This window comes from Hippoglossus stenolepis, chromosome 20, assembly GCF_022539355.2.
Source record: "Hippoglossus stenolepis isolate QCI-W04-F060 chromosome 20, HSTE1.2, whole genome shotgun sequence".
Taxonomy (NCBI): domain Eukaryota; kingdom Metazoa; phylum Chordata; class Actinopteri; order Pleuronectiformes; family Pleuronectidae; genus Hippoglossus; species Hippoglossus stenolepis.
In genome coordinates, this window is record NC_061502.1 from 19208590 (window position 1) to 19225735 (window position 17146).

Genomic DNA, 17146 nt, shown 5'->3' on the forward strand with positions numbered 1-17146 from the left:
TTTCCAATCTAATGCTGAAACCCAAACATTTAATTCTCCTAACATCATAATGTGTCATGTTGCTTCCTGTGACATTAAAAACAACATGAACTACAAATGGGAAAATTGTCCTTTTATTATTTATTTCTCCACATGATACAGTCATTCACCATCACGTTCCCGACGTCCCATTTGGATTAAAAAAAAAAAAAAGGTTTGCCTCTAAGACGAATACCCCTCAACCTGTGAGTCATGTGTGCGTATCCACCTGCAGTTAATGCTATCACATTTGAGGAAAGAAACATTACAGAAGAAACAATTCATACAAAAAGAAGTAACAGAGCGTACCTATTCTGACCAATAGCTGTCTATATGCTACATTCTCCCTTTTCAGTGTGCGAGTTGGTCCCTTTAAAGTTAACTAGTCGAGTTTCATACGGAGCAACCAGAAGATTCATTTCATCAACATCATTTGACGATATTACTGATTTCAATGCCTCCAGGTCTCCTCCAAGAGCAGCTTCTTCTCCCTCACTGATAAACACTCGCCAACAAACAAAACCCCCCCAAAAAAATTAAGACTTTAAAGAGGTTTTGGGATAATGCTTAATTTGTCTGAAGATATATATAAAAAAAAAAAAGAACATTTGCTGAAAAAAATATGGAAATTTTACAGTTGACGTAAAAGATAACTGGAGAAAAGCAGCGTCGTGTTACAGATTGAAAATCAGCTGACATCAAAGACTGTGCTGTCGATTGTGTTATTTTCAGGGATCAACACGAAGGTTCTAACACTCATCATCACGTGGATTCTATCTGCTCAGTACGGTGGCCAGCAGGGCCATTCGGATGTACATGCCGTTCTCCGCCTGACGGAAATATGCTGCTCTCGGGTCCGTGTCCACTTCGGCACTGCGGGGGAAAACAATCAAGGAAGGAAAAGTAAGAATCAAATGGAGAAAGCAGTAAAATAATCTACTATCTAATCTCATATGGGGCCTGTTGAAGGCCATTTAGGTTGAATTCTAATATATTAAAGTCTTGAAATCTCTGGGTTAAACACATTGTTTAGTCTATAAATATATGGTAAACTTTGAAAAATCACCACAACCGTAAAACTGTTGTAAAAAGCCTGAAACGATGTCTCATAGTGTTTTACCTGATTTCATTGACTCTGGGCAGCGGATGCATCACCACCATCTTCCTCTTGGCCACAGTCATGATGTGAGGAGTGAGGATGAACTGACCGAAACACTGAGAAGAGCAGCAGGGACACAGCGGGTTGGATCAAAGATTTCAAAACACGCTGCACACATTGTCAACCCACGACCCGAGTTTACACACGATAGCGTTTGTTGAATCTGACGCGTCATGTTCGTACAAAGAGAGTTTGGATATGAACACGAACTTGCAAGAGGCCAAGTGTGAGTTGAAGTGTAGTTTAAAAGGGAACAGATATTTAAAAGACACGTCCAGACCCTTTGTTCACCCTCCTCTGAAGAGTCGACGTCAAAGCAGCAGTGAAATGAAGCAGAGTTTACTCACGGCCTTGTATTCCTCCTCGGAGGCGAACCTCTCCTTCTGGATCCTCGTCATGTAGAGGACGTCGGTCTCAGGCAGAGCTTCTTCAATGCTCTCAAACTCCTCCTGCAAACCGGGGAAAACACATCATCCCTTTAGTTTGTGTCGTTTGTCAAACTCAGATAAAATATTCCAGCAACTTATGAGATTTAGATTTTTGATCTCTTATCGTTGTGTGCATGTGTACACAGCGCCCCCACCTGTTTGATGCCCTTTGAGGCCACGTAGCTGATGATCTCTGCCGGCATGTGGAGGTTCTTGGGCGCCACATAGCGCAGAGTGATGCGGTACTGGGTCAGCAGTTTGGCGAGGGAATGAACTGTGCGGCCATGTTTCAGATCCCCGACCATAGTTATCTGAGAGAAAACATTTATTATGATGAGTTTTCTACAGAAAGTAGAGTATTTCTGTGAGGATCAGGCTTTAAGCTCTGCAGGATCCTCACCGTCATGCCGTTAACTGTCCCCAGCTCCTCTCTGATGGTGAAGACGTCCAGCAGGGCCTGGGTGGGATGCTCCCCGACGCCGTCTCCAGCGTTGATCACTGGTTTACGGCAGTGACGGGACGCGCTCTGAGGGCCACAGAGCGAGATGAGTTACATGAAGACATGAACACTGACAATAACTCTGCTGTTAGGAAGAGAATGTCACTGAAGCCGTGAGGAACACGTTGAACCCACCTCCACAGCTCCGGGCGTCGGGTGTCGGAGCACCAGAACGTCAGCGTAGCAGCTCATGGTCTGAACAGAGTCGGACAGAGATTCTCCTTTCTGCGTGGACGAGGTGGATTCACTGAAGTGGACGACGGAGCCGCCGAGACGCTGCATGGCCGCGGAGAAGGAGCTGCTGGTGCGAGTGCTGACCTCGTAGAACATGGACGCCATCACTTTACCCTGGACATGAACAAAAAGTCATTGAGCTGTGTGCACAGTAGCAGTGAGACTTTTTAACTGATCTACAGTTCAGCTTCACTCCGATTGTGACAGTTGAAGCTGTGACTCTCAGTTTTTCTCACAGGAAATCGAACCCACTCACCAGAGTCACAGAGAACAGACGTTCAGGGAGTGAAGGAGGAAACTTTCTCCTTGTTCACACTCACTCAAACATCAAACTCTGGTTGTGTTGCTTTAACTTAAGACGTTGTTTCACTCCGTGTTTGGGTTTTCAGACGTGCAGGTTTGTGTATTTGTAAACGACATGACGTACCTTCAGGATCTCCAGGCTTCGCTCCTTCTGAACCATCATACGCAAAGTGTGGGCGACGTTGAAAAGGTGGGAGATCTGAAACACAGAGAAAACACATCAACTCAAAAGCCTCTTACACCTTAGACAACGTTTTGTAAGTTTGTAAACGAACACAACTTGTGTGTACCTGTTCTTTGCTGAACTGCCGCACAGACAGGATGTGCTGGCCGATCAGCGGGTGCAGGAGCGGAGACGTCTGGAAGTGGGACGCCGGTCCAGCGAGTATCTGACCCGGACCCGGCTGAGGGGAGAGCAGCCGGGACAGAGGGGGGGGGTGGTTGTAACCGTCCGCCACAACGGCTGGAGGAAGCATCATCAGCATCTCTACAGAACAACACAGTGCACCAATTATTTCTCCAAGTTAAATAAATAAAACTTCACATAGTATAGTAAATAAACATGTAAGAGAGAGTGTCACAGTAAAGAAGTACCCAGTGGTAGTCCGGGATCAGATGAGCGGTGGGTGCGCGGTGGCAGCAGGTAGCGGCCGTCCCCTGTGCCGCGCCGGGGGCTCGCGGCTCGGGTTCTAATCGGGCCTTCACGGGGAGGAGTGGGACGAGTGTGCTCTGGAGTCTGAAACACAGGAAATACGATACGTGTAGAATCAATGCATCCAAGACGAGAGCAGGACGTCTGCTGAAATATGATTTTATTCACTATTAATACCATAGGAGCTTCTTTAACTGGCTCGGGAGGGATGATGGGGGCCGTGGGCCACGTCTTCACATCTTCACCATAACCTGGAGGTACCAACACCTGAGAGAGAGTTAGATAGCAGGATTATGTAAAAACTAAGGGACGAGTTCCCAGGAAACTTGGTGGTCCTGATATTTGTTTTTCTGGGATGTGGTGCATGAATGCTGACCTGCCCGTCGATGTAGGCCACCTCTCCTCTCAGAACCACACGGCGGACTTTACCCTTCACCTTCAGACCTTGGAATGGCGTCCACTTGGACTTGGTGAACTGCATGGACGGAGGAATCACCCACTCGTGCTCCAAGTCCACCTGAAAGCAAAGAAACACAAGTTTGAACATCATTCGTCTGTGTGTCCCAAATTAATCGTCAAAGAAAAATGTATTATTGTTGTGATTATTTGTGTATACCTCTACGTAGGTGTTTTCTTGGACAGGCAGGTTAAAGATCTTGCGTGGGTTGTCATAGAGACGTCTGATAATATCGTCCAGAGTCAGACGTCCATCGCTGACCGCGGTCAGCAGCAGCGGCAGCATGGTCTCCAGGCCGGGGTAACCAGGAGGAGGACGCTCGCTGTTCTTCTCCTCAACAGAGTGAGGCGCTAACAACGCATCATAAAAACTAACATTATCACATGTTCTCTCTTAATGAAGCATAAATAAACCAGATCACTTTAAAGACGACGCCACAATCTAACCTTCACCTGGACTCACACGTGGATGTGTGGTCAGTGACGACTCACCGTGGTCTGTGGCGAAGCAGTCGATGATGTCCAGGTTTTCCCAGAGTGCTTCCATGTCCTCCCGGGTTCCCAGCATGGGTCGGACCTGCGCTGGACCATCACCGATGTCCGGCACATTGTCCTCACACAGGAAGAGGTGATGAGGCGCCACCTCACACGTGACCTGGATGCCCTTCTGCTTGGCCGCGCGGATGATCAGGATCTGACAGGAAGAAGTAATCAATCATATATCAATCCTCATTAAGAAACTGGGTCGTGGCAAGTATGAAACCTTGAAGAATATCAAAGTACAAATATTCTGAGCAACATAACATAACTCCAAATAAGATTCAGGTATAGAAAACTAAGACTAATATTCTCTTTTGTGCACAGTCGTTACCTCCTCCTTCTTGGCGATGTGGCAGATGTGGACCGGGCGCTGGTAGAGCTGAGCCACCATCAGGATCGCAGCAACCGTCTGCTTCTCAGCGTGAGCCACGATGGGCATCTGCTTGGGCCACTTCTCAAAGTGCTTCAAACAAAAACCACACAGTTAGTTTCTCACCCGAGACAAACCTGTAGACGCAGCTCCTCTATTGGCCACTAGACTGCATTGCGGCGTCTCTCAGCCTACCTCCATCCAGAGAGAGACGTTGTCCATCTTGAGGGTGGAGTACGTGTCGTTCAGGTACATCTTCAGACCGACCGCCTGGCTGGCGATAGACGGCAGCACGGCAGCGTTGTCTGAAGCAGCGCCCAGATACAGGGCGTAGTCACACCTGCAGCCCGCCTTGGCAAGCTGACAACACAACACAACATTTACTTCACATCTATCACACAAAGATTCAAAACAGAAGAAAACTCAGGGATCATCTTAACACGACTTCGTACCTTCTGTACCAGAGCCAGAGTGCTGGCGTCCGTGACGGCCGGGGAAGTGTTGGGCATCGCACACACCATGGTCACGCCTCCTGCCAGAGCGGCTGCCGTACCGGAGGAGAAGTCCTCCTTGTGTGTGGCACCAGGCTCGCGCAGGTGAACATGCACGTCGATCAGACCTGATAAATCATACAACACGTATTTTTTAACTCTTTTTGACTTGTTGCATCAGACATCAGCGACGTGTACATGTGCCCGTGACTCACCAGGGAGCCGGACCAGCGTCTGGGAAGCCATGCTGTCGATGTGAGTCTTCACTGGTGGAGTTGGGCCGATCTGATGAAGAGCCTGCAACACGTCCACGCAGCATTTTTGTACGTGATCATTTGAAAAACTGTGCTGCGAGTTTAAATCGTCATTTCGTTTTCAAAAAGGGTTAAAAAGAGAGAACCGACCTGAACAAACAGCTTCGTGCACTTAATGTCGATGATGAGCGGGACCGAGTAGTCGATGGCCATGCGTCTCGTCCTGTAGCCTTTGGTGACGAAGGAGGAGAGTCGCCGACCCCCGCTGTTCCTCATGGAGAGGTTGATGACCAGGTCGAAGTGGTTTTCCTCCAGGTAGTTCATGATGCTGCGCTGCTTCTCTTTAGTGGGACAATCGCTCTCTTCCTCCTCGAACGGCCAGTCTACCGCCATCACCTGGAGAAGAACAGAAGGGTTACCGTGCCATTTTATAATCTGAGTGAATGGTGCCCCCCAGAAAACAACACACACAAACTGATGAGCATCATGTGTTTTTAAAGCTGTGAATCAGAGACAGAGTTTGGGATTTGTACCGTGAAGATTAAAATGCTCTTTAAACAGCGAGTATACTTTGAATCAAGCTGTTGATCTGGAGCCAACAACTCTGATTTCCTTTAACTTTGATCGTTACCTTGACTCCGTGCTCGGTGTAGAAATCCGCGGTGCCCAGACTGGCGTACAGGTCGTAACCCAGAGACTCCAGCGCCTGCACGGTGGGCAGCAGCTCGCTCTTGTTCTACGATCACACAGATCATTCGTAGACAACGTTGTTAGTAAAAATCTTAAACATGGTGAATCTGCAGCAATAAAAATTAAACACAACAGACCTGAAACATCTCATAGAAGATTTTCAATTGATCCTCTGAGTCTGGATCCCAGTATTCACATCTGAGAAGTTACCAACCAGTCGCACGGTACAAGTACCTTATAGCTGCCGATGGAGAGCAGGATGTTCTTCTTGGGGATCTTGAAGCCCGTGGAGAGCATGGCTTTGAGGTACGCCTCGTATCGGTTCTCCCCAAAACAGGCGACCTCTCCGGTGCTGGTCATCTCCACCCCGAGCACCACGTCCGCTCCGGCCAGCCGAGAGAACGAAAACTGAGGAACCTGGAGCACACGTGACAGAACGTTAGGAGGGAAACACGACGGGCACTTTCTCAGACCGACTCCTTTTACCTCTCAGTTACCTTCACTCCTACGATCCCCTTCCCTCTCATCAGGCCCACGGGCTCCATGTCCTCCCCCATTATGAGTCGTGTTGCCAGGGCAACGAGGTCCACGCCCAGGGTCTTGGATACGAACGGGAAGGAGCGGGACACCCGGACGTTGCACTCGATCACCTTCAGCTGGTCATCCTGTTACAGGAGTGACACCTGATTATAATCCAGTTCATGCTCAGATTTTAACTAAGTACTGATGAGGAAAGTTTAACTACTGCCAATAAACCAGTGTTACAACGAAGCTTGAGTCAACTACTATGACTCACTTCTTCCAAAAGTCAAGTTCGAATGAATTTCACATGAAAAACAATTAATTCGAGTTTATACAAATCTGTGCAACAGCTTCACATTACTGGTTTACTTCACTGGTATTCAAGAGGACATGCAATGCCTCCAGCTGATAGGGAGCGCCCTCTGCTGGGTCACAAGGCAAACTACTTCAGATCAGTTTCTCACCTTGGCGATGAGCTGCAGATTGAAGGGTCCGGTGACCTGCAGCTCCTGGCCGATGGCGTGAACGATGATCTTGATCCTTTCCATGGTCTTCTGGTTGATGTCCTGAGGCGGCGTCACCAGTGTGGCATCGCCGGAGTGAACGCCGGCGTTCTCCACATGTTCAGACACCGCGATGGCCATCACGACCCCGTCACACGCTACCGCGTCCACATCTATCTCCTGGAAAACGGCAAAAAAAAGTAAATGTAACAGACGCATTTAAACATTTCTACCGTTATGTATTTCTATCTTTGTTTTTTCAAACCTTAGCTTCCTGTATGAATTTGGAGATGACGACAGGGTGCTCCTTGGACACAGCCATGGCGTTACTCAGGTATTTCTCAAGGTCGGTGTCACCGTAGGCCACATTCATGGCTGCTCCGCTCAGAACGTAGGAAGGACGAACAAGGCAGGGATATCCCACCTTCTCACAAAATGTCATAGCAGACTGGAGACAGAGGACGGAGAAGGATGACAAATGTAAGAAAACTTATGTCCCTGAATCTCAATCCCAGATACATAGAAAATAAACTGACTAGAAGTTTTACCCATCAAAATTTAGAGTGCTCTTTTTGAAATTCTGACACTAAATATGTGGATATTTTTAAACTGCAGTCGTCTGTACCTCAGTGTCAGACAGCTCCTTCCACAGTGGCTGGCTGATGCCGATGGTGTCCAGCATTCTGGAGAACTTGAACCGGTTCTCGGCGCTGTCGATGAACTCGGGCGACGTCCCCAAGATGCGGCACAGCTGACGGTGCAGCGACATGGCGATGTTGTTGGGCAGCTGGCCTCCCATCGACAGGATCACCCCCTCTGGGTTTTCCCTCTCATAGATGTCCATCACCACCTGGAACGTGCACACTCATAAATACACAATCTAGACCGGGGTAAGAAAATAGCATGAACTTAGGCACAAGTGACTCGGTGCAGTCTTCTCCTAAACAACAGGTGTCGCCTCTGGGAAATACAACACGGCCGAAAAAAGGCAAAGAGGAAGAAGAGGAAACACAAACAGAATAGTCTTGTTCACACTTCTTTGCTTTGACAAACCAGTCACAGAGGTTTTTCTATAGTTTCCAGCAAAATGTCTCGTCTTTACCAACAGTGTCTGCAATCTCCTCTCAGGAACCAACTTAAAAAAGCTGGGACATGCACGATCGGCCGAAACGACACCGCATGCCATGGAAATGACCTAATTTCTGGTATAATGTGTGGTGCCTCCAACGCACCCCCCCCGACCAATCGGCTCCAAAAGTTAATCATCCAGTCATTTTCGCGCGCACACACACACACACACACACACACACACACACACACACGAGTCTTACCTCAAAGGAGATTTCATCAAAGTAGAGGCGGTCACACATGTCATAGTCTGTGCTGACGGTCTCAGGGTTGTAGTTCACCATGATGGTCTTATAACCCATCTGCAATAAATGGGACAACGAGGTTAAATATTCATTCAGGCATATTCAAAAGAATAATCTGACTTTCAAGTTCTTCAACATCCGTTTTCAGCAAACAAATAAGCTGCCCTGGCGGTGATTCGATGAGATCATGCTGGACGTACCTTCCTGAGCTCGGTGATGCAGCCCACTGCGCACCAATCGAACTCCACGCTGCTGCCGATGCGATACACGCCGGAGCCGATCACCATGACGTGCTGGTCCTCGAAGGTCAGGTCGTTCTCCGTACCATGGTAGGTCAGGTACAGGTAGTTCGTGAAAGCCGGCCACTCGGCAGCCACCGTGTCGATCTGCTTCACCACGGGGATGATGGACCAATCGTGGCGCAGCTTCCTCACCGCAAGCTCAGTGCTGCGGGAGAAAGAAAAACGATCAAGCTCAGCCCGTGTATGAACAGATGGACAAATCACAGACAGACATATTTATAAGTGTTTCAGCTGAACAGGAAATATTACAAGAAAATGGACATAACACAACCTGTGCTGCTGCGGCTGCTTGATTTTACAATGTGTACTAAAGACTGTACGAGTTCCCGACCCACCTCTGTACAGCCAGTCCGATCTGCTTGTCGGAGAATCCCAGCTGCTTGGCCTTCAGCATCGCATCTGGAGGCATGGTGCTCTCGTTCTGTCAGAGACGACACAGACAAAATCAACAAAAGTGCCACGTAGAAGAAAGACTCTGCCACTTCTCCAGGACGTCTCCCTCTTACGGCTCCTCACCTGGTTGTACGTCTCCAGCAGCCGCTCGTGGTCGGAGATGTTCTTCATCTTGTACAGGAACCAGCGGTCGATCTTTGTGAGCTCGTGCAGCTGGTCCACCGTGTAGCCGTCTTTAAACGCCGCCGCCAGCACAAAGATGCGCTTGTCTGTGGGAATCAGCAGCTCCTGGTGGACAGAACGGGCGAGAGGAGGACATCATCTTCTGGGCCAAGTCTCCGTTTGACACAGTTTACAGTCCGACTAGTTTCTGTCGAATGTTTCTCCACACTAAACACAAACGGTGATACTTCTTGGCTAATCTCTATTAACAGCTATATAAATGTTTGACTACGAGCCAACGCATGTCAATGTGTTTCTTTTGTTCTCCACACAGACTGTTTACCTGCAGGCAACCAAAACCTGCTCAGGCGTGATTTCGGTTTATGGAAATTAGGAAACACTTAAATCCTGTTTTGATTGTCACATCATCGAACAACTCACCACCGGTTTGAGGATCTACTCAAGATAAGAGGTCAAACGACAACTTTAGAAGAGACACAAGCTCTATTTTGTTTTTACCGTTTCAGAGACAGGTTTGATTGTGTGGTCGAAGCCGACACAGTTCTCGTCCACCATCCTCAGAGCTTTCTGGAAGGCCTCCTCGAAGCTGCGGCCAATAGCCATCACCTCCCCTGTGGAGAAAAGGATTCAAACACTGAACTGCACAATATCGGCTGAAGTGTAGAACATATTTGACAGAGTTACAGTTATAAACAGCAGGTTGAGGTGAGGATCTCAAATACTCGTTTCTCTTTCCAGCACCACAGCAGAGAACGATAATAGCGATAATAACATTTGTGATAAACTCTTTCACCGGCTCTTACCAACACTCTTCATGGAGCTGCCGATCGTGGTGGAAACCCTGAGGAACTTGCTGAGGTCCCAGCGAGGCACCTTCACCACACAGTAATCCAAACTGGGTTCAAAGTTTGCTGTCGTGGAGTTGGTGACAGAATTTCTACAGAAAGACACAAACAGAGAATAAATATACGGGGGAAAAAAGCAACAAATAAGCTAATTTTAAATTATTAACACACATTAAAATACCTTAATTTCATCATCCTCCTAGAAAATGTGTTTTATCCAACAAAATAATTCCAAACCTTTAAAAAGCCTTAGGGTTATAATATATAAAGACAACATTTATAAAACTTAAAAGTTTCAATACTCGGAGCTAAAGACACAATTCTGTTTGCCTCAGTATTTCAAAAGTGTTGAGGTTCGATGATCTGTGACAACGTACTTGAGCTGCGGCAGCGGGATCCCCAGGCTGAGTTTGGCCGCTACGTAGGCCAGAGGATAACCAGTGGCTTTACTGGCCAGGGCCGAACTCCGGGACAGACGAGCATTCACCTCGATGATGTAATACTGCAAAAACATCACACACACACACAGGCTTGAGTGTGTGTGTGTGTCTCTGTATCTCTTTGTGTGCGTGCGTGAATGTGTGTCCATCTCTCTGTATGTGTGTGTGTATGTGTGTGTGTGTGTGTGTGTGTGTGTGTGTGTGTGACCATCCTTGAAAGGAAAGGAGAAAATACCATCGCACAATTCTTTGCAGTAGCAACATTTAAAGCAACACGACCTTGAAGTTGCACCTGGACACACCCACGTAAATATAAGACAGAATGAACAGCTGTTTTTCTAATGTTCCAGAACTGATGTGAATCCTCACATCTGTCCAGTCGACAACCAACTCAATCCCCTGACACAATCCATTTTTCCCCACATATATTTCTCATATTTTTATATTATTTCAATATTTCAGTCCTGTCTTATCTGTTTTGCTGTAACTTTCTGTGAGTGACTGACGGTAAATGTTTCCTCCGTGTGAACTGAAATCATGTTTTCTCAGGACGTGTCTGTTCTGTGTGTGCGTGTCTGTGTGTGTCTGTGTGTGTGTGTGTGCACTAGCCTCACACAGTACCTGTTCTGATTCAGGGTTGAGAGCGTACTGGATGTTGCACTCTCCCACGATCCCGAGGTGCCTGATGACTTTGATGGCGGTGTTCCTCAGCATGTTGTACTCGTGGTCGTTCAGCGTTTGACTCGGCGCCACCACAATGGACTCCCCAGTGTGGATGCCCAGAGGATCAACGTTCTCCATATTACACACCTGTATTACACAAGAATGAATGCATATATACTGTCAAATATCACAAGACACCTCTTGTTCAACTCATCAACTATATCTATAACTTTGATTTAGTAATGGACCTCTGTGACGCCATCACCTGTCAATGCCGGTTTCTTTACTCTTAACAACACGGGAGTCGTATTTATTTACTCACGGTGACACAGTTATCGTAGGCGTCTCGGACCACCTCGTACTCGATCTCCTTCCAGCCTTTCAGGGACTTGTCCACCAGTACCTGGACGGTGTGTGCGAAGGCTGACGTCACCAGAGAAGTCAGCTCCTCCTTGTTGTTGGCGAAGCCCGAGCCCAGACCTCCGAGGGCGAACGCTGCACGAACCAGGACGGGGTAGCCGAGGCGTTCCGCAGCGGCCAGCGCCTAGAAAAGTGAAAGAGTTGAATTTAGATGCTGAAAGTGGATAAAATACTAAACAGAAGCCATGTTTTGGTGAATGAAAGTGAAGAATCATGGCAGCATGTTGGATAAACATCTCCTCACCTGCTCCACAGACAGCGCAGCTTCACTGGGGGCGACATGTTCGCCGATCTCTTCCATCTTCTCCACAAAGACCTTCCTGTCCTCGGTCATCTCTATGGAGGACACCGGAGTTCCCAGAACTTTAACATTATACTTCTCCAGGACACCGAGCTTGGTCAGCTCCACGCCACAGTTCAGCGCCGTCTGACCGCCGAAGGTCAACAGGACACCGTCAGGGCGTTCATTTTTTATCACCTGTGGGAAGACACACAGCATTCACACCACATGGAGATACTCTTTGTTACGACTTGAGTGTTGAAATGTTGTTTGGTATCGTTTGGCTGCTTCTGACATTCACATTTTTGTGTTTGGTACGACCACGTTTTATTCTGAGTTCCCTGAATTATATAACGGAAGTTTACGTCTCCACACCAGAAAGCTCATTAAATCAAAGAGGGGACTCGTACCTGAGTGACGTACTCTGCAGTGATGGGCAGGAAGTAGACTTTGTCCGCCAGGCCTTTGGACGTCTGGACGGTGGCGATGTTGGGGTTGATCAGCACAGTCTGGATGTTCTCTTCCTTCAGAGCCTTGATAGCCTGGGAAACAAAACGAAACATTAGCTGGAATATCCCTCGAGTCCGTTTCTTCAAAGCGATGATTACATTTAGTACAGACACAGCTGCACTGTTCTCTTCTTCTTCTACAGACCTGGGAGCCGGAGTAGTCAAACTCTCCAGCCTGGCCGATGGACAGACCACCAGAGCCCAGGATGAGGACCTTCCTGGGTCGGGTCACATCCTCCGGCTTCGGGGAACCAGGGAAGGTCAGGTGATCCACCAGCTGCTGCTTGACTGAGGAACATACATGTTTTTAAGTTGCTCTACATAAGACACGGAAATAAAAGAATAAAAACTTCAATTGTTTTTACCTGTTTTTGAGGCGCTGCCGTCTTTGTGGTCCTTCACAGTGTCGAGGAAGACATCGAACAAGCCGACCAGATCCGTCGGACCAGCCATGTGCTCCGGATGGAACTGAACACTGGAGAGAACATTTAAATAAATCACATATTTCAGTCACAAACGAGGTGAATGACCAACTACATCCTGGTACAAACTTTATTTCCCCTTCAGCCTCTGTTTCCGAGCACGTTACCTGAACAGGGGATGCACGTTGTGTACGATGCCCTCGTTGGTGTGGTCGTTGGCGTTGGTGAAGAGGACGTCCCAGTCCGCGGGGAGAGTGTCGGGGTCGACAGCGAAGCCGTGATTCTGACTGGTGATGAAGCAGCGATCTGTCCCGTGGTGGATGCAGGGCTGGTTGTGGCCTCGGTTACCGTACCTGAAAGACGAGCGGAAAATCAAACATCTGGGGTCAGGTACCACGGCTCATGTTCACACCATCCAAAAGATGGCCGATTCTTTGTATTACTTCATCACCAATACAGCACCGATTCTAATGAGGCACTATTTGTTGTAAAAATTAAATAAAACTACAATTCAGCCACTAACAGCCTCAAAAAGACACTTATCATAAAAAACCTGAATCACAAAAGTGAAACTGAACCACGACACCATTTGTTTTTAGCTGAAAACAAACGTGTTTCTGTATTTGGTCGTGTTTGAGGTCCAACCCTGTGTTTGAATGTCACTGGACAGATCCCACAGTCCTGTTGTCAGCTGCAGATGCCAACAAAATTCCAGGAGCAGGTTACTGGGAACATTCCCTGCCCGCCCTGACCTTCACACGGAGCCTGATAAAGCAGCCGAGTCAGAACAAAACCTCTCAGACCCACAGCGAGGAGCCGACCCTCCTGTCTTGGCTTGTTTGTTTAGTCTTTTTCATAACACAGCCGGTCAGTCCAACGCTGCTCGAACAAGGGAAGCCCAGACTGCTGAGAACAGCAGAAAACTGCATTTCACATCACAGCTCTCCCAAAAGACAGAGTGTGGATGTGACTGTCTGTGTTTCTACAGGTTCCTTGGCTCCGGCCTCTGGGAGAACAGTTACATCTTTGTCATCGTTTTCATGATGTGACTGAACACTTAAAAACTCACGGATGAGTTTGTTTCTTTAGGGAAAAGTCAACGATTTAGAATGAAAGTTTAAGTGATCAAATGTTTTTTGTTTTCGTGTCTCTATCTGCTTCCGAGGCTGAAAGAATAAGCTTTTAGTAAACGCTGGTTATTCTGTCAGCTCTTCAGAAAAACCCCCACGCTGTAGGTGGGTGTTTTCAAACTGTGTTTTCATTCAGCAGCTTAGGCCTGAGTGGGTTTATGGTCATGTACGAGTTACTGACTTCATCTTGTACGTCTTCGCTCCGATGACCAAAGAGAGCAGCTGGTGTCCGAGACAGATCCCGAAGACTGGCTTGGGGCGATCGACGCACACGACCTTCCTCAGGTTGTTGATCGTGGCCTGACAGAGCTGAGGATCCCCGGGACCGTTACTGACGAACAAACCATCAAATTCTAGAAAAAGACAAGAAAGAAAAGCTGGCACTGGGATCCAACGTTTCATAATGTCAGAGATGCGCAGCAGGAGCCGTGTGGCGCTGACCTGCGCTGTCCAACGGGTGGTCCCAGGGCACCACAGTGACACGGGCCCCTCTCTCAGCCAGGCAGCGGATCTGGTTGTACTTGATGCCACAGTCCACCACCGTGATTCGCAGACTGCCACTGGGGTTAAATACTCGGGGCTCCTGAAAGAGGCACGGCACAGATTTGTGTGTCAGGTTATTCACAAGACGGTCTTTTGATTTAAAAAGGCTATTAGAGAGTTGTCTGTGCCGTTACCTTCATGGACACCTCCTGGACCAGGTTCCTGTGGTCGGGGTTATCCAGGGGAATACTGTCCTCTGGAGTCCCGTCCAGCACCAGCTTCCCCAGCATGGTGCCCTTCTCTCGGATCTTTTTGGTCAGGCAGCGGGTGTCGATCCCTGGAGCACATGGAAGATATGGTCCAACAAAACCCATCCCATAAGCGTTACGATCCGCAGATCATAAAATCATCATCCCCGTTATCTGTGATATTATAAAGTCTGTAACGTGCATCTTTCATTTGTTGTTGAAGTTGCATTTCTGAATTAAATACAAGCTATGATTAATACTAATTCCACATTTCCCATTTTAATGTGTCTGACACTATATCATCTGTTGCGTTTTGGGTGTTCGGACCTTGTATTCCGGGGATGCCATGCTCCTTGAGCCACTGGTCCAGTGACTTGACTGAGCTCCAGTGACTGGGACTGTCCGACAGCTCTCCGATAATCAGAGCTGCAGCGTGGATCTTAGACGACTCGAACCACTGAGGGAGCACAAGAAAAACACACATCACCACGAGGTGTTAGTCTGAGCTGCTCGTCATCGTCTTCGTGAAAGGTTTCAACAAAATCCAAAACTTTTAACGGACGCTCACCTTGCTGAGTCCGAAATCTCCATCCTCGTTGGGCGGCACCCCGTAGTTGCCGATCATGGGGTAGGTGAGGGTCAGCAGCTGGCAGTGGTAGGATGGGTCGGTCAGCGCCTCGGGGTAGCCCACCATACCCGTCTGAAACACTAACCACGCAAAAACAATCGTCAGTGCACGACCCAGGCGAAGAAGGGTTGTGCGTCCCTTTAACACACGTGGTCTTTAACACAATTAAAGCCACAAACGACCAGTAGATGTTAGCAGGTGTTAGCGGCCACCAGCGGGACATAACTTTTGCACCTTAGCGTAATCAAGTGTTTTGGGCCTTGGGATCAACGACACAGGCCGAACTTCGGGGTACGCTGAGGCTAAAAGGTAAATCTGAGATTATACACCACTTTATGTATAAAGCAGGTTTGTTTCTATTCTAGTGGGTGTTACATTTAATTCTGGTTGGTTGTATAGACACATTGCTGAAGGGGGCCCGGGGCCCCCAGAGCAGCTAGACGCGCCTCTGGCAGGTTGGAGCAGGATGAAGATGAAGAAGATGAAGACCCAGCTCCTGATGAAGAGGTCAACCGCCATGTGACGCATATGAAATGACAACATTAGCTTAGCCGACATTAAGGGAACAGACATCTGAATGGAGTTCGGGAACAGGAGGAGGTTGAAGTTGATCTTTTTTACCTCCGATCCGCGAAGTTAGCTCCACGCGCAGGTGGGTTTCAAACGTTAAAGTTGGAAACGAGGGAAAGTGAACTCACCAACTTCCCCGGACACGGACACGGCGGCTCCGAACGGGCGGCCCCTGAACGTGGCTCCGTCCTCCAGGATCAGCGTGGCCATGTTCGGGTCAAAGCTAACGATGCTAGCGAAGTTTCCCGGGAACTGACGGGTGGTTCTCTGCGGCGCTGACGAGCTCCGGTCTCCACGTGAAGCTCACGCCGCGAGGAGGAGGAAGAGGAGGAGGAGGAGGAAGAGGCGTGAACGAACGAGGAGGATGAAGAGCAGGCTTCTCCGCGGACAGAGAGTTGGAGAAGGAGGGAACCGGGGGAGACAGAAGACGGGGAGTTAGCGGGAGAAGTGACCGGGCAGTGAGACGGGACGATGCGGGAGAGAGTCCCACACGCGCCGCCGGTAGAGTGGAAGTCAGCGCGGGGACCGGAGCGGTGAAGTTACACCCGGTGACACGACGCGTTTCCGGGGAGCAACTTCACAATAAAACCCCCCAAAGTCATGATTCTATTTCTTAAAGGGTTACTTCAACGAGAAGTGAAAGTTCACTCATTATCTACTATGATGGGAGGAGGGGGGTAAACAGTGTTGCAGCCATTCAAATATAATTGAAGTGAATGTCGACCACTACTTCAAACACAACTTGCCTCCATATGCCTGATTCCTCTGTGGTCCACACATGAACGTGAGGACAACAGAGGACTTTCAGGCTAAAAACATGGTGATAATGAGGCCGTTAACTCAGAAAGTTCAAATATAACCTCTGCAGAAAGATGCCAGACGTCCACAGAGAGACACAGAAGGGTGAAACGAGAGAAGCAGGACATCACATAAGAGACTGAAGAACAAAATGACCCCAAAGAAACACGTAATAACCTTCGAGATGAAAAAGATACAACAAAACCAGCACAGAAAGAATAGAAGACGACCATAATGTGTTTCTATACAAAGTCTGTATACAGAGACTATGCAGGGCGGCCGTGGCTCAGGAGATAGAGACTTCTTACCAGAAGGTCGTTGGTTTGATCCCCGCTGCCTC

General features: G+C 48.3%; 1 protein-coding gene across 1 annotated transcript; it reads right to left on the reverse strand.

Moving 5' to 3' along the window:
• Nucleotides 1–97: 97 nt before the first annotated feature.
• cad (carbamoyl-phosphate synthetase 2, aspartate transcarbamylase, and dihydroorotase) lies at nucleotides 98–16544 on the reverse strand. The gene is made up of 44 exons (XM_035143977.2): nucleotides 16137–16544; nucleotides 15379–15518; nucleotides 15138–15267; nucleotides 14757–14899; nucleotides 14521–14662; nucleotides 14261–14432; nucleotides 13117–13302; nucleotides 12893–13002; nucleotides 12673–12815; nucleotides 12429–12560; nucleotides 11983–12216; nucleotides 11641–11862; nucleotides 11277–11465; nucleotides 10593–10717; nucleotides 10174–10307; nucleotides 9869–9981; nucleotides 9311–9475; nucleotides 9130–9215; nucleotides 8693–8939; nucleotides 8451–8549; nucleotides 7745–7969; nucleotides 7385–7567; nucleotides 7081–7299; nucleotides 6592–6759; nucleotides 6329–6511; nucleotides 6036–6140; nucleotides 5555–5800; nucleotides 5366–5447; nucleotides 5112–5278; nucleotides 4855–5019; nucleotides 4621–4752; nucleotides 4242–4443; nucleotides 3910–4100; nucleotides 3670–3810; nucleotides 3471–3560; nucleotides 3236–3377; nucleotides 2932–3128; nucleotides 2766–2840; nucleotides 2240–2452; nucleotides 2006–2131; nucleotides 1761–1916; nucleotides 1525–1626; nucleotides 1139–1233; nucleotides 98–891 (listed from the first exon to the last, which is right to left on the reverse strand). The coding sequence occupies exons 1-44, from the start codon at nucleotides 16216–16218 to the stop codon at nucleotides 792–794; spliced, it is 6699 nt and encodes a 2232-aa protein (XP_034999868.2). The 5' UTR covers nucleotides 16219–16544; the 3' UTR covers nucleotides 98–791.
• Between the last annotated feature and the right edge of the window lie 602 nt (nucleotides 16545–17146).